The 15,403-nt window shown below is 39.1% G+C and overlaps 1 protein-coding gene across 5 annotated transcripts in view; it reads right to left on the bottom strand.

Moving 5' to 3' along the window:
* Positions 1-15,403, bottom strand: part of PDSS2 (decaprenyl diphosphate synthase subunit 2) — a 280,931-nt gene that overhangs the window by 53,746 nt on the left and 211,782 nt on the right. For 4 of the 5 annotated variants that reach the window (XM_055535288.1, XM_055535290.1, XM_055535287.1 and 1 more), the window contains 2 exons: positions 12,932-13,105; positions 11,427-11,558 (listed from right to left, as the gene is read on the bottom strand). In XM_055535288.1, the coding sequence (XP_055391263.1) occupies positions 11,427-11,558; positions 12,932-13,105 (306 nt within the window). Of the gene's footprint in view, positions 1-10,933; positions 11,121-11,426; positions 11,559-12,931; positions 13,106-15,403 lie in introns of those variants that run through there. The other variant, XM_055535291.1, reaches the window with a different exon arrangement.

The raw sequence follows: 15,403 nt of genomic DNA, 5'->3' as shown, positions 1-15,403 counted from the left end.
GTCTTACTGAAAACAAGTTCGCTTTGCATTTGCATTGGTGTGAAGCTGTATAATTTAGTATGTATATATAAGATCTATTGGTGGACAGAGGAAGGGAGGAAGGATATCTCATCCTAGAATGGTTTGGCTACAGTGTATGAGGATTTCAAAAGGTAACAAATCAGACATCTACTAGATCTGTCAGCCCCCACATTGAAGCAGCCAGCTACCTGAGTTTGGTTTCGGAGGGGAAGCAATCCTTGCTGGGCTCTTCAGTTCAGTTCAGTCGCTCAGTCGTGTCCAACTCTTTGCCACCCCATGAATCGCAGCACGCCAGGCCTTCCCGTCCATCACCAACTCCCAGAGTTCACTTAGACTCACGTCCATCGAGTCAGTGATGCCATCCAGCCATCTCATCCTCTATCATCCCCTTCTCCTCCTGCCCCCAATCCCTCCCAGCATCAGAGTCTTTTCCAATGAGTCAACTCTTTGCATGAGGTGGCCAAAGTGCTGGACTTTCAGCTTTAGCATCATTCCCTCCAAAGAAATCCCAGGGCTGATCTCCTTGAGAATGGACTGGTTGGATCTCCTTGCAGTCCAAGGGACTCTCAAGAGTCTTCTCCAACACCACAGTTCACAAGCATCTATTCTTCGGCGCTCAGCTTTCTTCACAGTCCAACTCTCACATCCATACATGACTAATCGAAAAACCATAGCTTTGACTAGACGGACCTTTGTTGGCAAAATGTCTCTGCTTTTCAATATGGTATCTAGGTTGGTCGTAACTTTTCCTCCAATGAGTAAGCGTCTTTTAATTTCATGGCTGCAATCACCATCCGCAGTGATTTTGGAGCCCCCCAAAATAAAGTCTGACACTGTTTTCACTGTTTCCCCATCTATTTCCCATGAAGTGATGGGACCAGATGCCATGATCTTCGTTTTCTGAATGTTGAGCTTTAAGCCAACTTTTTCACTCTCCACTTTCACTTTCATCAAGAGGCTTTTGAGTTCCTCTTCACTTTCTGCCATAAGGGTGGTGTCATCTGCATATTTGAGGTAATTGATATTTCTCCCGGCAATCTTGATTCCAGCTTGTGCTTCCTCCAGCCCAGCGTTTCTCATGATGTACTCTGCATATAAGTTAAATAAGCAGTTGACAATATACAGCCTTGACGTACTCCTTTTCCTATTTGGAACCAGTCTGTTGTTCCATGTCCAGTTCTAACTGTTGCTTTCTGACCTGCATATTGGTTTCTCAAGAGGCAGGTCAGGTGGTCTGGTATTCCCATCTCTTTCAGAATTTTCCACAGTTTATTGTGATCCACACAGTTAAAGGCTTTGGCATAGTCAATAAAGCAGAAATAGATGTTTTTCTGGAACTCTCTTGCTTTTTCCATGATCCAGCGGATGTTGGCAATTTGATCTCTGGTTCCTCTGCCTTTTCTAAAACCAGCTTGAACATCTGGAAGTTCACGGTTCACATATTGCTGAAGCCTGGCTTGGAGAATTTTGAGCATTACTAGTGTGTGAGATGAGTGCAATTGTGTGGTAGTTTGAGCATTCTTTGGCATTGCCTTTCTTTGGGATTGGAATGAACACGGACCTTTTCCAGTCCTGTGGCCACTGCTGAGTTTTCCAAATTTGCTGGTATACTGAGTGCAGCACTTTCACAGCATCATCTTTCAGGCTTTGAAATAGCTCAACTGGAACTCCATCACCTCCACTAGCTATGTTTGTAGTAATGTTTTCTAAGGCCCACTTGACTTCACATTCCAGGATGTCTGGCTGTAGGTGAGTGATCACACCATCGTGATTATCTTGGTCGTGAAGATCTTTTTTGTACAGTTCTTTTGTGTATTCTTGCCACCTCTTCTTAATATCTTCTGCTTCTGTTAGGTCCATACCATTTCTGTCCTTTATGGAGCCCATCTTTGCATGGGCTCTCCAGTTACGGAGCTGGAAAGGTGTCAGAATATAAAGGAACAGGGCAGCCCTTCTCTTTGCAATCTTGACCATTCTTACCTAATATTAATAATAAGAAAGCACAGAAGGCATCTGCAAGGAAGTGAACACCCTTCAGAACTGGACTGCGTAGGTACCTGATTTTACCATCTCTCTCCAGGGAAAGCTATTTTTTGGAGGCAAATGTGAATGTCCATGGAATTAACTTTCTTGTATTCTCTTCCTTCCTCTTCAGTGTAAGAGGAAGAGATACACAGATGAGGAAGGCTATGGTACCCCATTAGGGCTTCCCAGGTGGTGCTAGTTAAAGAACCTGCTTGCCAATGCAGATAGACATAACAGACGCAGGTTGACATAACAGACACAGGTTCAATTGCTGGGTTGGGAAGATCCCCTGGAGGAGGAAATAGCAACCCACTCCAGTATTGTTGCCTGGAGAATCCCATGGACAGAGAATTGTGATAAGCTACAGTCTGCAGGGTTGCAAAGGGTCAGACCCGACTAAAGAGAGGTAACACATGGTACCCCATTAAAAAACAGCAGAGGCTTTTATTACCTACATGATAGACCCCTCTCTGTTCAGAAGTCCTGTTATCGCTTTTAAGCCATTTTTCTTACCATGCTTCTCTTGGAATCCAGAAGAGATGTGAAATATAAAATTACAGTTTGACTAAGAAAAAAAAAAATCTACCTGGATCTCACAAAGGCCATAAGCAAGGAAATGAGGCTGACAGAACTGAGTTGCTTCCTCCAGTAGCTATGTCCCAAGGTGATGGCCAGGTCCCAAGGTGATGGTCACCAACCCTGATGGTTGTACTCCAAGCTCACTGTGTCAAAACCCAAACTTGTCCAATGTCCCCACTTAACTTCCCTATTTTTATTAATAGCACAATTCTTCCTGTTATCCAAGTTCTATATCCTGGTTTTGGCCTCTGAACACCCCTCACTAATATACGTCTGGCAGCCTCTTTCTGTCATATCAGTTTTCAAGTCCAATACATTTCCTCTCTAAAGTGAATTTTATAACTAACCTCCTTACTTTTCCATTTTCATTGCCAACACTGATTAGGACTTCCCCCCCAACACTTATCAACAGATTCCCCACAACTCTGACTGCAGTATCTATAGTATCTTCTTGCTCTTCTGATTCTACATAATGTAGTTAGATACACCTCTCTAAAACACATTTCAAACCTTGACATTACCTGGCTCAAAAACTTTCAGTTTCTGCTCCATGACTTCTGAATCAAGTTCATTTTCTACAAACATCCCAAAGTCTTATTTTTTCAGTTGGGGCAAAATTCACATCATGAAAAATTCACCATTTTACTCAATGACATTTAGGACATTCACAATGTTGTGCAACCATTACCACTATCCAGTTCCAGAACATTTTTGTCATGGTGGAATATGTATCAATACTTCATTCCTTTTAATGGCCAGATAATAATCCACTGCATGGATACATTATCCATTCATCATTTGATGGGCACTGAGTCACTTCCATTTTTTGGCTATTGCTATACATGTTTTTGTTTGAACCAAAGTCTTTAAGCATAGTCATTATGTACTATTTTGGCAATTCTTCATCTTCTCTATACTGCCCTATGTTTTTTGTCTTCCATCCAAATTATAATTTTTTTCCCTTTGAATACATGGCACACTTGCCCATCTGAGGCTGTTCTTCTTCATGGCTTCTGTTGTGTAGGAAGCCCTCACTCCCATCTTCTTTGTTAAGCTTTTCTTCAAGGACAATCTCAGATATCACTTACTTTACAAACCCTTTCTTGACATTTTCATCCAGATTCAAACTCTCTTTCCTCTGAGCTGCCCAAATGGCATCAATTACAGTATTCCTTACATTTGTGTTTCTCTTAACAAGGCCACAGACAACCTTCAGACAACTAACTGCTGTATCTCCCATATTCAAGCACTTTGTTTCCTTAAGTGCATCAGAAAACCTTAAGAAGTATTTTAATTTAGGAGATAGTTAGAGCCATTTCAGTCTTTGTGGTCTCCTTTCAAATGCCTATACTCTACATGGTAGAGGATGTTGTGAGTATTATTCCTTTTGAAACTACTAAAAAATAACAAATAATTAGAAAAATATCATATGGCATTAATGAGGACTCTCTGAATGTGTACCTTCTCTTTTGTTTAAGAATATACATGTGTTACATTTGTGCACACTAGCCTTCTCTAGCAATTTTTTTTGAATGTTTTATTTTTTGAATAAAAAGTACGATAGCTAGGGACAAGTGAGTTACAGTTTAGTACCAGTCTTATGTATTCACTTAAGGTATTTTGTGGACGGCTATGACAGTGTCAGAATGTCACAAGCCTAAGTGACATTTCAGTACTTTCAGACATAGCCAAGAAAAAAATTATCATAATTCTTATTTCTTATTGTAATGGCAGCAGGAAACTAGAAGGATCATTAAAAATAAAGCATGCTGACCTGCAATAGCCCCTGGACTCCCTGAGAGAGTCAGAGCTCTGTGGTTCTCTGAAAGATTCTAACTTTCTTTTATTAGGAATCAAAATGATAGCTGAGTAATGACTTCACTTCCCTAGGGTGAATCACCCATTCACTATCAGTATTTCTACCTGATCATTATTTTTCAGCAGCTACAAATTTAAATGTAAAATTAAGGTAGGGAGGGATCTGTAGAATTTAGTATGGAGACATTGCTCAACAAATATCTTTCAGCTGTTTCTGATCTGGTTTGGGGCTCTAAACCGCCTCTTATAGAAGTGCATAGTGTGTGTACTGCGGGTGCAATGGAAGAGTGCCGTCCAATCTTAAGACTTGGGGAGGAGGGGGAAGTTGGATAGAGTGATATGCAAAATTTCAGAGGTGCTCTGCTTCTTGGCTTTGCAGTGGTGTTGAATGGGCACTAAGGGTATATAATCCCTTCTTCTCTTCCTTGTCTAGTCATTAATTCTCACTCTCCCTAGGCAGGAAATTGAAAAGATAGATGGGACTCAAACCTACCTGAGCAGAGCAGGGAAATAATTTTATATGTGACAATAAGAAATCATAATTGTCTTTCATCACTGGGAGCAAGATGTTTCTATTTCTCAAAGGTGTCAAAGGTAGTACTTAGCTTCTAATACAGATAAATATTTTTTCTTACAACACATTTCCTGTTTAAGAGTTTTTTAAAAAAGAAATTTCTTGGATTTAAGAGTTGAAAGGGACCTTATAAATGATCTAGTTCAATGCCATCATTTTACAAAAAAATAATAAAAAAGATGTTAAAGAAAGTGATGAAGGTAAACAGATGCTGCTGCTGCTAAGTCACTTCAGTCGTGTCCGACTCTGTGCAACCCCATAGACAGCAGCCCACCAGGCTCCTCCGTCCCTGGGATTTTCCAGGCAAGAGTACTGGAATGGGTCGCCATTCGCTTCTCCGAAACAGATGCTAGCAAAGCCCAAACCAGAGTCTAGGTCTCCCAAATCCTGGTCCTCTATGGGCCATTTCTGTTAATACCACCTTGTCTATTTCTATTTAACAAAACAAGCTGCCACCAGTTTTGTCCCCAGAAGACTACACCACACACGCTTTTTGACAAATACAGCCCTGGGATTTCTTTGGAAGGAATGATGCTAAAGCTGAAACTCCAGGACTTTGGCCACCTCATGCGAAGAGTTGACTCATTGGAAAAGACTCTGATGCTGGGAGGGATTGGGGGCAGGAGGAGAAGGGGACGACAGAGGAGGAGATGGCCGGATGGCATCACTGACTCGATGGACGTGAGTCTGAGTGAACTCCGGGAGTTGGTGATGGACAGGGAGGCCTGGCGTGCTGTGATTCATGGGGTCGCAAAGAGTCGGACACGAATGAGCGACTGAAGTGAACTGAACTGAACTGAATGGACGACTGGGGATTCCCAGGTGGCACTAGTGGTAAAGAACCCACCTGCCGATGCAGGAGACATAAGATACATAGGTTTGATCCCTGGGTCTGGAAGATCCCTTGGAGGAGGGCATGGCAACCCACTCCAGTATTCTTGCCTGGAGAATCCCATAGACAGAGGAGTCTGGAGGGCTACAGTCCATAGGGTGGTCCACAAAGAGTTGGACACGACTGAAGCGACTTAGCAAGAACGCACAATTGGATGACTACTCCAAGTGAGTCATTATGCAAGTATCATTGGTAATTCAAAAGTAAATTCACTATTATCCTTAAGAATCTTACAATAAAATTCAAAACCTGGGGGAAGAAAGTATCATAAAAATGCAGAGGAGAAAAATATCACAGGAAGTTGGAAAGAGAGCACTAGAAGCAATTTCAGGATTAATAAGCAGCCTCCTTGAGACTGAGGATAGAATGTCCCTCGGACTCAAATTGTGTTCCCTAACTCTGACTAGGGGATATGCACAGAACAAGATCATTATTGTAGACAGCTTTATATAAACATGAATATAATTTAGAATATTAAAATAAACTCAAGTAAGGAGTTTTTTAACCTGAAGAATGTTGTTCCCTGCATGATAGAAACTAACTTCTTACATTTCTTATTTGCTTCAGATGAATTCATCTTTTTTTCTTCTGTGACCCTGTTCATGACTCAGACATGTAGATATAAGAAGGGCCTAAAGGCCCTGAAGTGAGTAAGAAACTGCTAGTTTTTCCTGAAGGATGAGGATTTAGAGATGATCACAGGAGACCTAGGTTGATGAACATAACCCTGTTTGCTCATGGGTTTCATCTCAGCAGAGTTTACTGACCTCTGGACAAGATCTAGTTAATTTACTAGAGTTAATGCCTAGATGGTGGTTTAGTTGCTAAGTTGTGTCTGACTCTTACAACCTCATGGACTGCAGCCTGCCAGGCACCGTCCATGGGATTCTCCAGGCGAGAACACTGGAGTGGGTTGCCATTTCCTTCTCCAGAGGATCTTCCTGACCCAGGAATCAAACCCAGGTCTCCTGCATTGCAGGAAGATTCTTTACCAGCTGAGCTATGAGGGAAGTTACCTGAATTCATGCCTAAGGCATAGGCTATTTGGAAAGGATATCCCTTTGAACTGAAAATCAAGTTTAAGATAATGATTTGGGGATATTTCACCAGCTGTTTAGGAAATCCTGGACTCTCATATAGTCTATATTTACAACTTTGTAAGCTTGCAAAGACACTAAGAGTTAAATATGTCCCTTTTCTGTGAAGCTTCTTTAAAATTCTTATCTGTGTTACTCATATATATATATTATATATGTATATATGTGAATAGCCAACTGAGACTTCATAGCTTTCATTTAACATATTTAGCTGGATCTTTTCAACCAAAGTATATAAATCTGCAATGTATTCTAATGTAACCCAATTAGAGCTACTAACGCCATCTGTATATATATATTTTTGGTTCAGCTGTCAAAAAGCACACAAATACAATCCTTGTAATACAATATTCAATAGTTGTATAATGTTTCTTTGTACTATACTTCATTTAACTTTTTTCTATTTTCAAGTGGATCAATTTTCATTTTCTTCCTTTTATAATGAGTATTTTACTACATATTTTAATATATAAATCTTGCCCACATCTATGATATTTTTCCTGGGATACATTATTAGAAGTGCAATTACTATAGCAAAGTATATAAAATCTTAAACTAAAGGTTTAAAAACAAAAACAAACATATGTATAGTAATTAAAGACTTGAATAGCACAAGGCTTCTAACAAAATACCCTAGCACTCTTCAGACCTCGTCTGTCTCATTTTTCCTCTCTTTGGCTATTTCTTTTATCTTCAAGTACTGTTCTTTCTTGATTTTTAAGTTTTAGACATTATCTATTGATCCTATTATGATAACAGGAATAATTACATTTCTTATATGACCAAACATATTCCTTTCCCTTACCCTCTCCTCAGTGATTGTATATTTTGGTTTAAATTAGTATTTGGTATTCACATTTTTATGCTATATAAATATTATTCTCTAAGCCATGTAAAGTATCATGATTATATTTCCTTTCTTATACATTGAAATTTTTTCACTATAGCTAAAAACTGCCTCATTTAATTTCACATGTTTAATGTGGCTGTTTATAGAAGTGGACCCCAAACTGATTGAAATTGTTACCAGTGATAGATTAGGTACATGGGTGCCTCCCCTTGATTCTGGGTGGGCCTGTGATTATTTTCAAAGGAGACCATGAAAAGGAGAGGTGACACCAGAGGCTGGTCATAAAAGAAAATGCAGCCTCTGCCTTGTTTGCTGAAAGGAACGCTCTGTGTTTGGAGTTCTGAGTTGTCAAGTAAGTAGTCTGACTACTCTGAGGCTGCCATTTTGTGAGAAGCCAAGCTAAGTTGAGGGGGGGGGGCGGCGGGGGGTGGGGGATGTATGAGTACTTGAGTTGGTAAGAAACCTTGTTTTCTTGACAGCCCAGCCCAAGTGCCAGATGGGACTAGAGACTCCAAATGATTCCAGTCTCCAGCATCACTGAATCACCTCCAGCTTCTGAGTCTTTCTGCCTGAGGTCCCAGACATCATGGAGCAGTCATCCCCTCTGTGCAGTGTCCAAATTCCATCCATGAACATAATAAAATGGTTATTATTATTATTATTATATTTTTTTGGCCAGGCCATGCAGCATGTGGGATCTTAGTTCCCTAACCAGAGATCAACCCTACACCCCTTGCATTGGAAGCTCAGAATCTTAACCACTGGACCACCAGGGAAGCCCCCTAAAATGGTTATTTTTAAGCAGTTAAGTTTTGGGGTAATGTGTCAGGTAACAGTAGTAACTACTACACTTAGTTTCTATGTTCCTGTTATTAATAGTTCCTAAATTCTCAATATAGCCAAGCACATTAGGGGATCATCAGTTCCATGTTTTCCTTAGAGATATTTCTTCTGGAGATCTCTGTCCTCTTGTTCCAATGTGGCTTGGATGCAGAGCGATCAGCGAGGACTTGCTTGGATGAGAGATAGTATAGCATGTTGCTGTATTTAAGGATATGGGTCCTGTAGTCGGCTGCCCGAGTTTGCACACTGGCTCCGTCACTTGCCAGCGCTGTGTGACTGTGCTCAAGTTAATCTCTCTTTGCCTCAGGTTTCTCATTAGAACGGTAGGTGGCACACAGCAAGTGCTCTTATCGTTGGCATTCTTCTTTCTTGTTGTTTATTACTCTTCCTTTCAGTGTCCTGGGAATTCCTATCACTTCACACCTATGGCTGATGCCCTAGTTCCTAAACTCCATGCCTTTTTCTTTATTGGTTACTCCCTTGATAGAATATATAACCAGTTCCCTTAAAAAAAATGCTTAGGAGGTTTTTTGAAATGCTGTTTTAAGTTGTCTTTATTTAATATCACATTTGCTAGTACGACTGGCATAAAATTCTAAGTTGGAAACAATTTCTCTTTGAATGTTGAAGTTATTACTTCATTGCCTTGAAGCTTTCAGTGTCTCCACTAAGACAATACTAACTCTTGATCCCTGGTACATTGGTATTTCTTTTTCTTTCTGGAAGTATTAGGATCTCTTCCTTATCCCCACTGTTTCACAATTTGATAATGATAGTACTTGGTGTCGGTCTTTTAAAATTCATAATTTAGAGTACCATTTCAATTTGGAGACACCTTCAGGTCCCTCAATTCTTAGAATTTTTCTTTTCTTTAATTCTTTGTTAATTTTTTCATCTCCATTTTCAGTTTTCTCTTTCTGGGACTCATCATAGATGTAAGATCTTTCAATTGGTCCTCTAATTTTCTTACCTTTTCTATTTTTCTATTGTCTTTTTAGTCAGTTTTCTGGGGATTTTCTTATTTATTTATTCTATTCTTCTGATTTTTTTTTAATCTACTTTCATATTTTTATACTTTATAATTCTGATTTCTTATTTTTGAATTGTCCCATTTTACATATCATCTGTTCCTTTTATTTTAAATGATTTTATTCATTTCTTTATTTTTGGCTGTGCTGGGTCTTCACTGCTGTGAGGCGTTTCTCCAGTTGCAGCAAGCGGGGGCTACTCTCAAGTTGCCACACGTGGGCTTCTCGTTGCAGTGGCTTCTCTTGTTGTGGAGCACAGGCTCTAGAGCACACGGGCTTCAGCAGTTGTGGCACGCGGGCTCAGCAGTTGCAGTTCCCAGGCTCCGGAGCACAGGCTCATAGTTGTGGCCCCTGGGCTTAGCTGCTCTGTGGCATGTGGGATCTTCCTGGATCAGGGTTTGAACCTGTGTCTCCTGCACTGGCAGCCAGATTCTTTACCAGTGAGCCACCAGGGAAGCCCACCGTATCACTTGTTCTTATTTCATGGATTTATTATCTTATCTCACTGAATATATTGATTATAGTACATTTGAATTTTTGTTTTTCCCTTGCACTGTCTCTGTTTCCTTTTTGTTTTTAAAATCAGTTAGCTTTTGACTCATTCTTTCACAGCAGAGGCTGCTCTGAAATGCCCAAGGGTCCTTTATTAGCTTTTCTACTTCAGTTGGATAGTTCTGTGCCCTTGGACAGTCCGAGGCTTGTCAACTGTTGGACCTCACTGTAAAGCAGCTGGTTAGGGACACGGCATGTTTACTGAGGGAGCCCCAAATGTCCACATCTGCAGGGTTTTCCTCTGAGTTTGACAGTTTCTCCAGAAAGGAATCCTCTCATTTTCCACCTGGTGAATATGAGGAATCTTAAGCTGGCTGTTGGCATTTTGAGATCTATTACGGAGGAGAGGTGGGAGAGGGAAAATCTTATTTTTCCAAAAGCAGGTGTCTCTGCTCTCTCTGCTTTACGTATGTTATCTACCTCCACCTCAACTGGGCCTGGTTCCCCAGGCTGTGTCTCAGATTAACCCAATCAATTAGAACCACCAAGTTAAATAAATTCCATGAAGCTCTGGATAAAAGGCCAAGAACTTTTTAATCCAGAGTTTCTGGATTAAAAAAGTTTCCTCTCATCTTCCATACCGTCTCTCTCCCACAGAAAAGTAGAAAATTTACCCAATTCAAGTTCCTTAACTCCTCCTACTTAACTATACTTTTTTTTTCCTTTCTTCTTTGATAATGCCTCAGAACTTGAGTATTCAGGGTCCAAGTTTGTTTTAAAATAACCCAATGAGCTGACAGACGGAGCTCCTGGAATTCTGCAGCTTGTGCTCGAGTCTACAGATGGGAAATTGCTGTCAGTTAAAGGGTGGTGCTATTACCATAGCCCAGTTTTTGAAAGCCTTTAGGAAAAAAATCATCTGAGTTAATTAGCATTCACCACAGGCACTAGTTTTGTATTACAGTATTCTATAAACTCAAATAACAAGAAAATACAGTATTGTAGACTCTAACTTTTAACTAACATTTAACTCTCAAAAGTTGTATATTATAAAGTAAGAATTTTACCTGTTACATGAATAAGCTCTTATGCGACTGATCTATATGCCCTATATGACTATTGCTCTTAGATCGTCATAAAATATGAGTTATGTTTTAAAATTAACTAAATACTATTGGTATCTAAAATAAGAGCAATTTCATTTTACCTCTCCGATCTGCTTTATCCACAAATCTCTTCCAAGAAACTCCTGGTGTAAGACTACAGGAGCTGAGTTTAGATTAAAAGTCAAGGAGTCACCGGTCTTTTCTTTAATAAAAGGCTGGAGATCAGAATTTATCTAGAAAGAGTAGTCAAAGAGTTAAATCAGTAAATGCATATACATTGGCATGTTTCAATAATATTCAGAAAGCACCAGTTATAGTGTGAAAAATAAAGCTTAAGGAACAGTTTTTAGATGTACCGTAATAAGCAAAAGAACAGCTCATATGATTAACAATAATCTTAAAAAAATTTTTTAGTTTTTCCCTAAAATATCCCTTTTTAATTTAAATTTATTTTCCTTTTTAAGTTTAAGCTAAGGATTTAGAAATTATATTAATATATTAATAAACTAATCAATGATTTAATAAAGTACATAAAAACTCATCTGGAAATATTACATATTTCCCCCTTCTTATGAGCTGTTTAAGCAGCATCTAAGAAATACATACTAAATGGAATTTAAAATAACATATACATAGACATAACAATGGAGAAGGCGATGGCACCCCACTCCAGTACTCTTTTCTGGAAAATCCCATGGCCGGAGGAGCCTGGTAGGCTGCAGTCCATGGGGTCACGAAGAGTCAGACATGACTGAGCGACTTCATTTTCATTTTTCACTTTCCTGCACTGGAGAAGGAAATGGTAACCCACTCCAGTGTTCTTGCCTGGAGAATCCCAGGGATGGGGGAGTCTAGTGGGTTGCAGTCTATGGGGTGACACAGAGTCAGACACGACTGAAGCAACTTAGCAGCAGTAGCAGACATAACAATATAACAGCTAATCTTGAGACTTTTTTTTTTTAATTTAATTTTATTTTTTAACTTTACAATATTGTATTGGTTTTGCCATATGTCAACATGAATCCACCACAGGTATACATGACTTTTTTAAAAATTTATTTTTAATTGGAGGATAACTGCTTTACAGATGTGGTTTCTGTTGCACAATGTGAATCGGGCACAAATATACATATATCTCCTCTCTCTTCAACCTCCCTCCTTTAAGACATTTTATATTTCAGTTATTGGAATTAAAGCTTTCAATTTTACTCCATATATTTCTAAATTTCATTAACTTTCCACAACATGTTTTACATAGGAACAATACGGAAACTGTAACAAAAACACAAATATTCTTGCATTTTGTTACTAGCAACATTACATGTTATTTAATAATTTGCAATAATTCTTTCAAAAACCTTTCAGGTGGTAAGAAAAGACAAACATCACAAATATGGCTTAAGTAAGCTCTAGCTTTCTATCAAAATTATGCAGTACTCACTAATCATACTGTTTATATTACATAATAATCACCATGAACAATAGATTTTATGTACTCAGTAAACAGTTTCTGATATATAAAAGCAGTTTATTAAATGGTAAAAGGCCTCTTGGGTATCATTTTAGCTATTTAAATACTGAAAAAACAGAAACGGTGTGCAAATACCTTATGACTCATAGCCATGTGCTTCCCATACTGAAATGCCATATCCTGAACCTCAGCATCATGCTTTGCTAATTCCATTGCAGCTTGGCAGCTCTTTGCTAGTAAGGCACCATGGGAGAGAAAAGTCTGCTCCTTCCAAGTCGATATTCCAATATCATCTGTGATACAATTTTCCTAAAAAAATGCAACAAAAGCCAAGATTAAAAAGATTTTAGGAGTAATTTAATTGTTTTGGTTTTTGAAGAGCAAGTGTTAAGAAATGAACTATTGGGATGTCCCTAGTGATCCAGTGGCTAGGACTCTGTGCTCCCAATGCAGGGGACCGAGGTTCAATCACTGGTCAGGGAAATAGATCCCACATGCCCCAACCCAGGGTTTGCATGTTGCAACTAAGGATATTATGAGTCGCAACTAAGACCCGACACAGTCAAATAAATAATTTCTTTTTTTAAAAAAGAAACGAACTATTTAAAACACTCAGGTTACCACAACAAGACAGAACTAAAGGATGTTGACCCTCACCTCCACCTGAAGGGAACTAAGGAGGTGGGACCTGTTTTTTTAGGGTAATTGAAAAAATGAAAGAAATGTTGAAGCAAATTTTATTTTGAACTAAGGAATTTCTGTTAAAATATACTTTAGGGGAATTCCCTGGCAGTCCAGTGGTTAGGGCTCTGCGCTTCCAGTGCTGGGGACTCAGGACAGATCCCTGGTCAGAAAACTAAGGTTCCACAAGCCACATGGCAAAAACAAACAAAACAAATTTTAAAAATTATATAAAAAGTATGTATCTGTAGATCTCTCTCTCTCTATATATATATATATACACTTACAGGATAAAGCAAAAATATTAATAGAAACTTAAACCTTCAAACTAACTCTTCTATATTTGTATCAGTTCTTAATTAAGTGCTAGTATTCCAAGATACAGGAATCCTATTTAACTTGTGTTAAAATGTCAAGGGCATAATGAAGGAACTGCATTCTCTTATAACCAGGTAGAAAAATCAGAGGAGGTAACCCATTATTATAATGGAGTATGATTAAATCACACTATTCAACAAAGTTTATTCCCATAAGAAGAAAAAAAGTATAAGGGAAGATATAATTGTAGTTTATTTAATTTCATCTTTTTACATTACAAAAATTACAGTAGTGCCTTTAAGTAAGTATACACAAACCTACTGACTCTAGACCAGTGATGTCAAATAAAAATATAATGTATACCTCATATGCAATTAAAAATTTGCTAGTAGCTACATTAAAAAAGAGAAAAGAAACAGGTTGCATTAATCTTAATGACATTTTATCTCCTTATATATCTAAAATATTACTAAAACATAGAATCAATATCAATAATCATATACAATCATACATAATCATCAGATCAGATCAGTCGCTCAGTCGCCCGACTCTTTGCGACCCCATGAATCACAGCACGCCAGGCCTCCCTGTCCATCACCAACTCCCGGAGTTCACTCAGACTCACGTCCATCGAGTCAGTGATGCCATCCAGCCATCTCATCCTCTGTTGTCCCCTTCTCCTCCTGCCCCCAATCCCTCCCAGCATCAGAGTCTTTTCCAACGAGTCAACTCTTTGCATGAGGTGGCCAAAGTACTGGAGTTTCAGCTTTAGCATCAGTCCTTCCAAAGAAATCCCAGGGCTGATCTCCTTCAGAATGGACTGGTTGGATCTCCTTGCAGTCCAAGGGACTCTCAAGAGTCTTCTCCAACACCACAGTTCAAAAGCATCAATTCTTCGGTGCTCAGCCTTCTTCACAGTCCAACTCTCACATCCATACATGACCACAGGAAAAACCATAGCCTTGACTAGACGAACCTTTGTTGGCAAAGTAATGTCTCTGCTTTTGAACATGCTGTCTAGGTTGGTCATATCTTTCCTTCCAAGGAGTAAGTGTCTTTTAATTTCATGGCTGCAGTCACCATCTGCAGTGATTTTGGAGCCCAGAAAAATAAAGTCTGACACTGTTTCCACTGTTTCCCCATCTATTTCCCATGAAGTCATGGGACTGGATGCCATGATCTTCGTTTTCTGAATGTTGAGCTTTAAGCCAACTTTTTCATTCTCCACTTTCACTTTCATCAAGAGGCTTTTGAGTTCCTCTTCACTTTCTGCCATAAGGGTGGTGTCATCTGCATATCTGAGGTGATTGATATTTCTCCCGGCAATCTTGATTCCAGTTTGTGTTTCTTCCAGTTACTATTAAAATATTTTATATTCTTTTTTATACTAAGTCTTAAAAATCAGTGTGTATTTTCCACTTACAGCATATTACCAGTGACATTTCGAGTACTCAACAGGTACAAGGAGTTGGTGGCTATCCTAGTGGACAGCTCTACTTTAGGCAGTGAGCTCCCTGAGGAGAAGAATGATGAAGCCATATGTAGAACAAAGCTCATTTCACAGTGTTTCTTTGAAACCTCAAACTAACTAGAAAGCATCCATTAATC

This window comes from Bubalus kerabau, chromosome 9, assembly GCF_029407905.1.
Source record: "Bubalus kerabau isolate K-KA32 ecotype Philippines breed swamp buffalo chromosome 9, PCC_UOA_SB_1v2, whole genome shotgun sequence".
In the NCBI taxonomy this organism is placed as follows: Eukaryota; Metazoa; Chordata; class Mammalia; order Artiodactyla; family Bovidae; genus Bubalus; species Bubalus kerabau.
The sequence above is the reverse complement of the archived record's forward strand: the minus strand, read 5'-3'. Positions and strand labels throughout refer to the sequence as shown.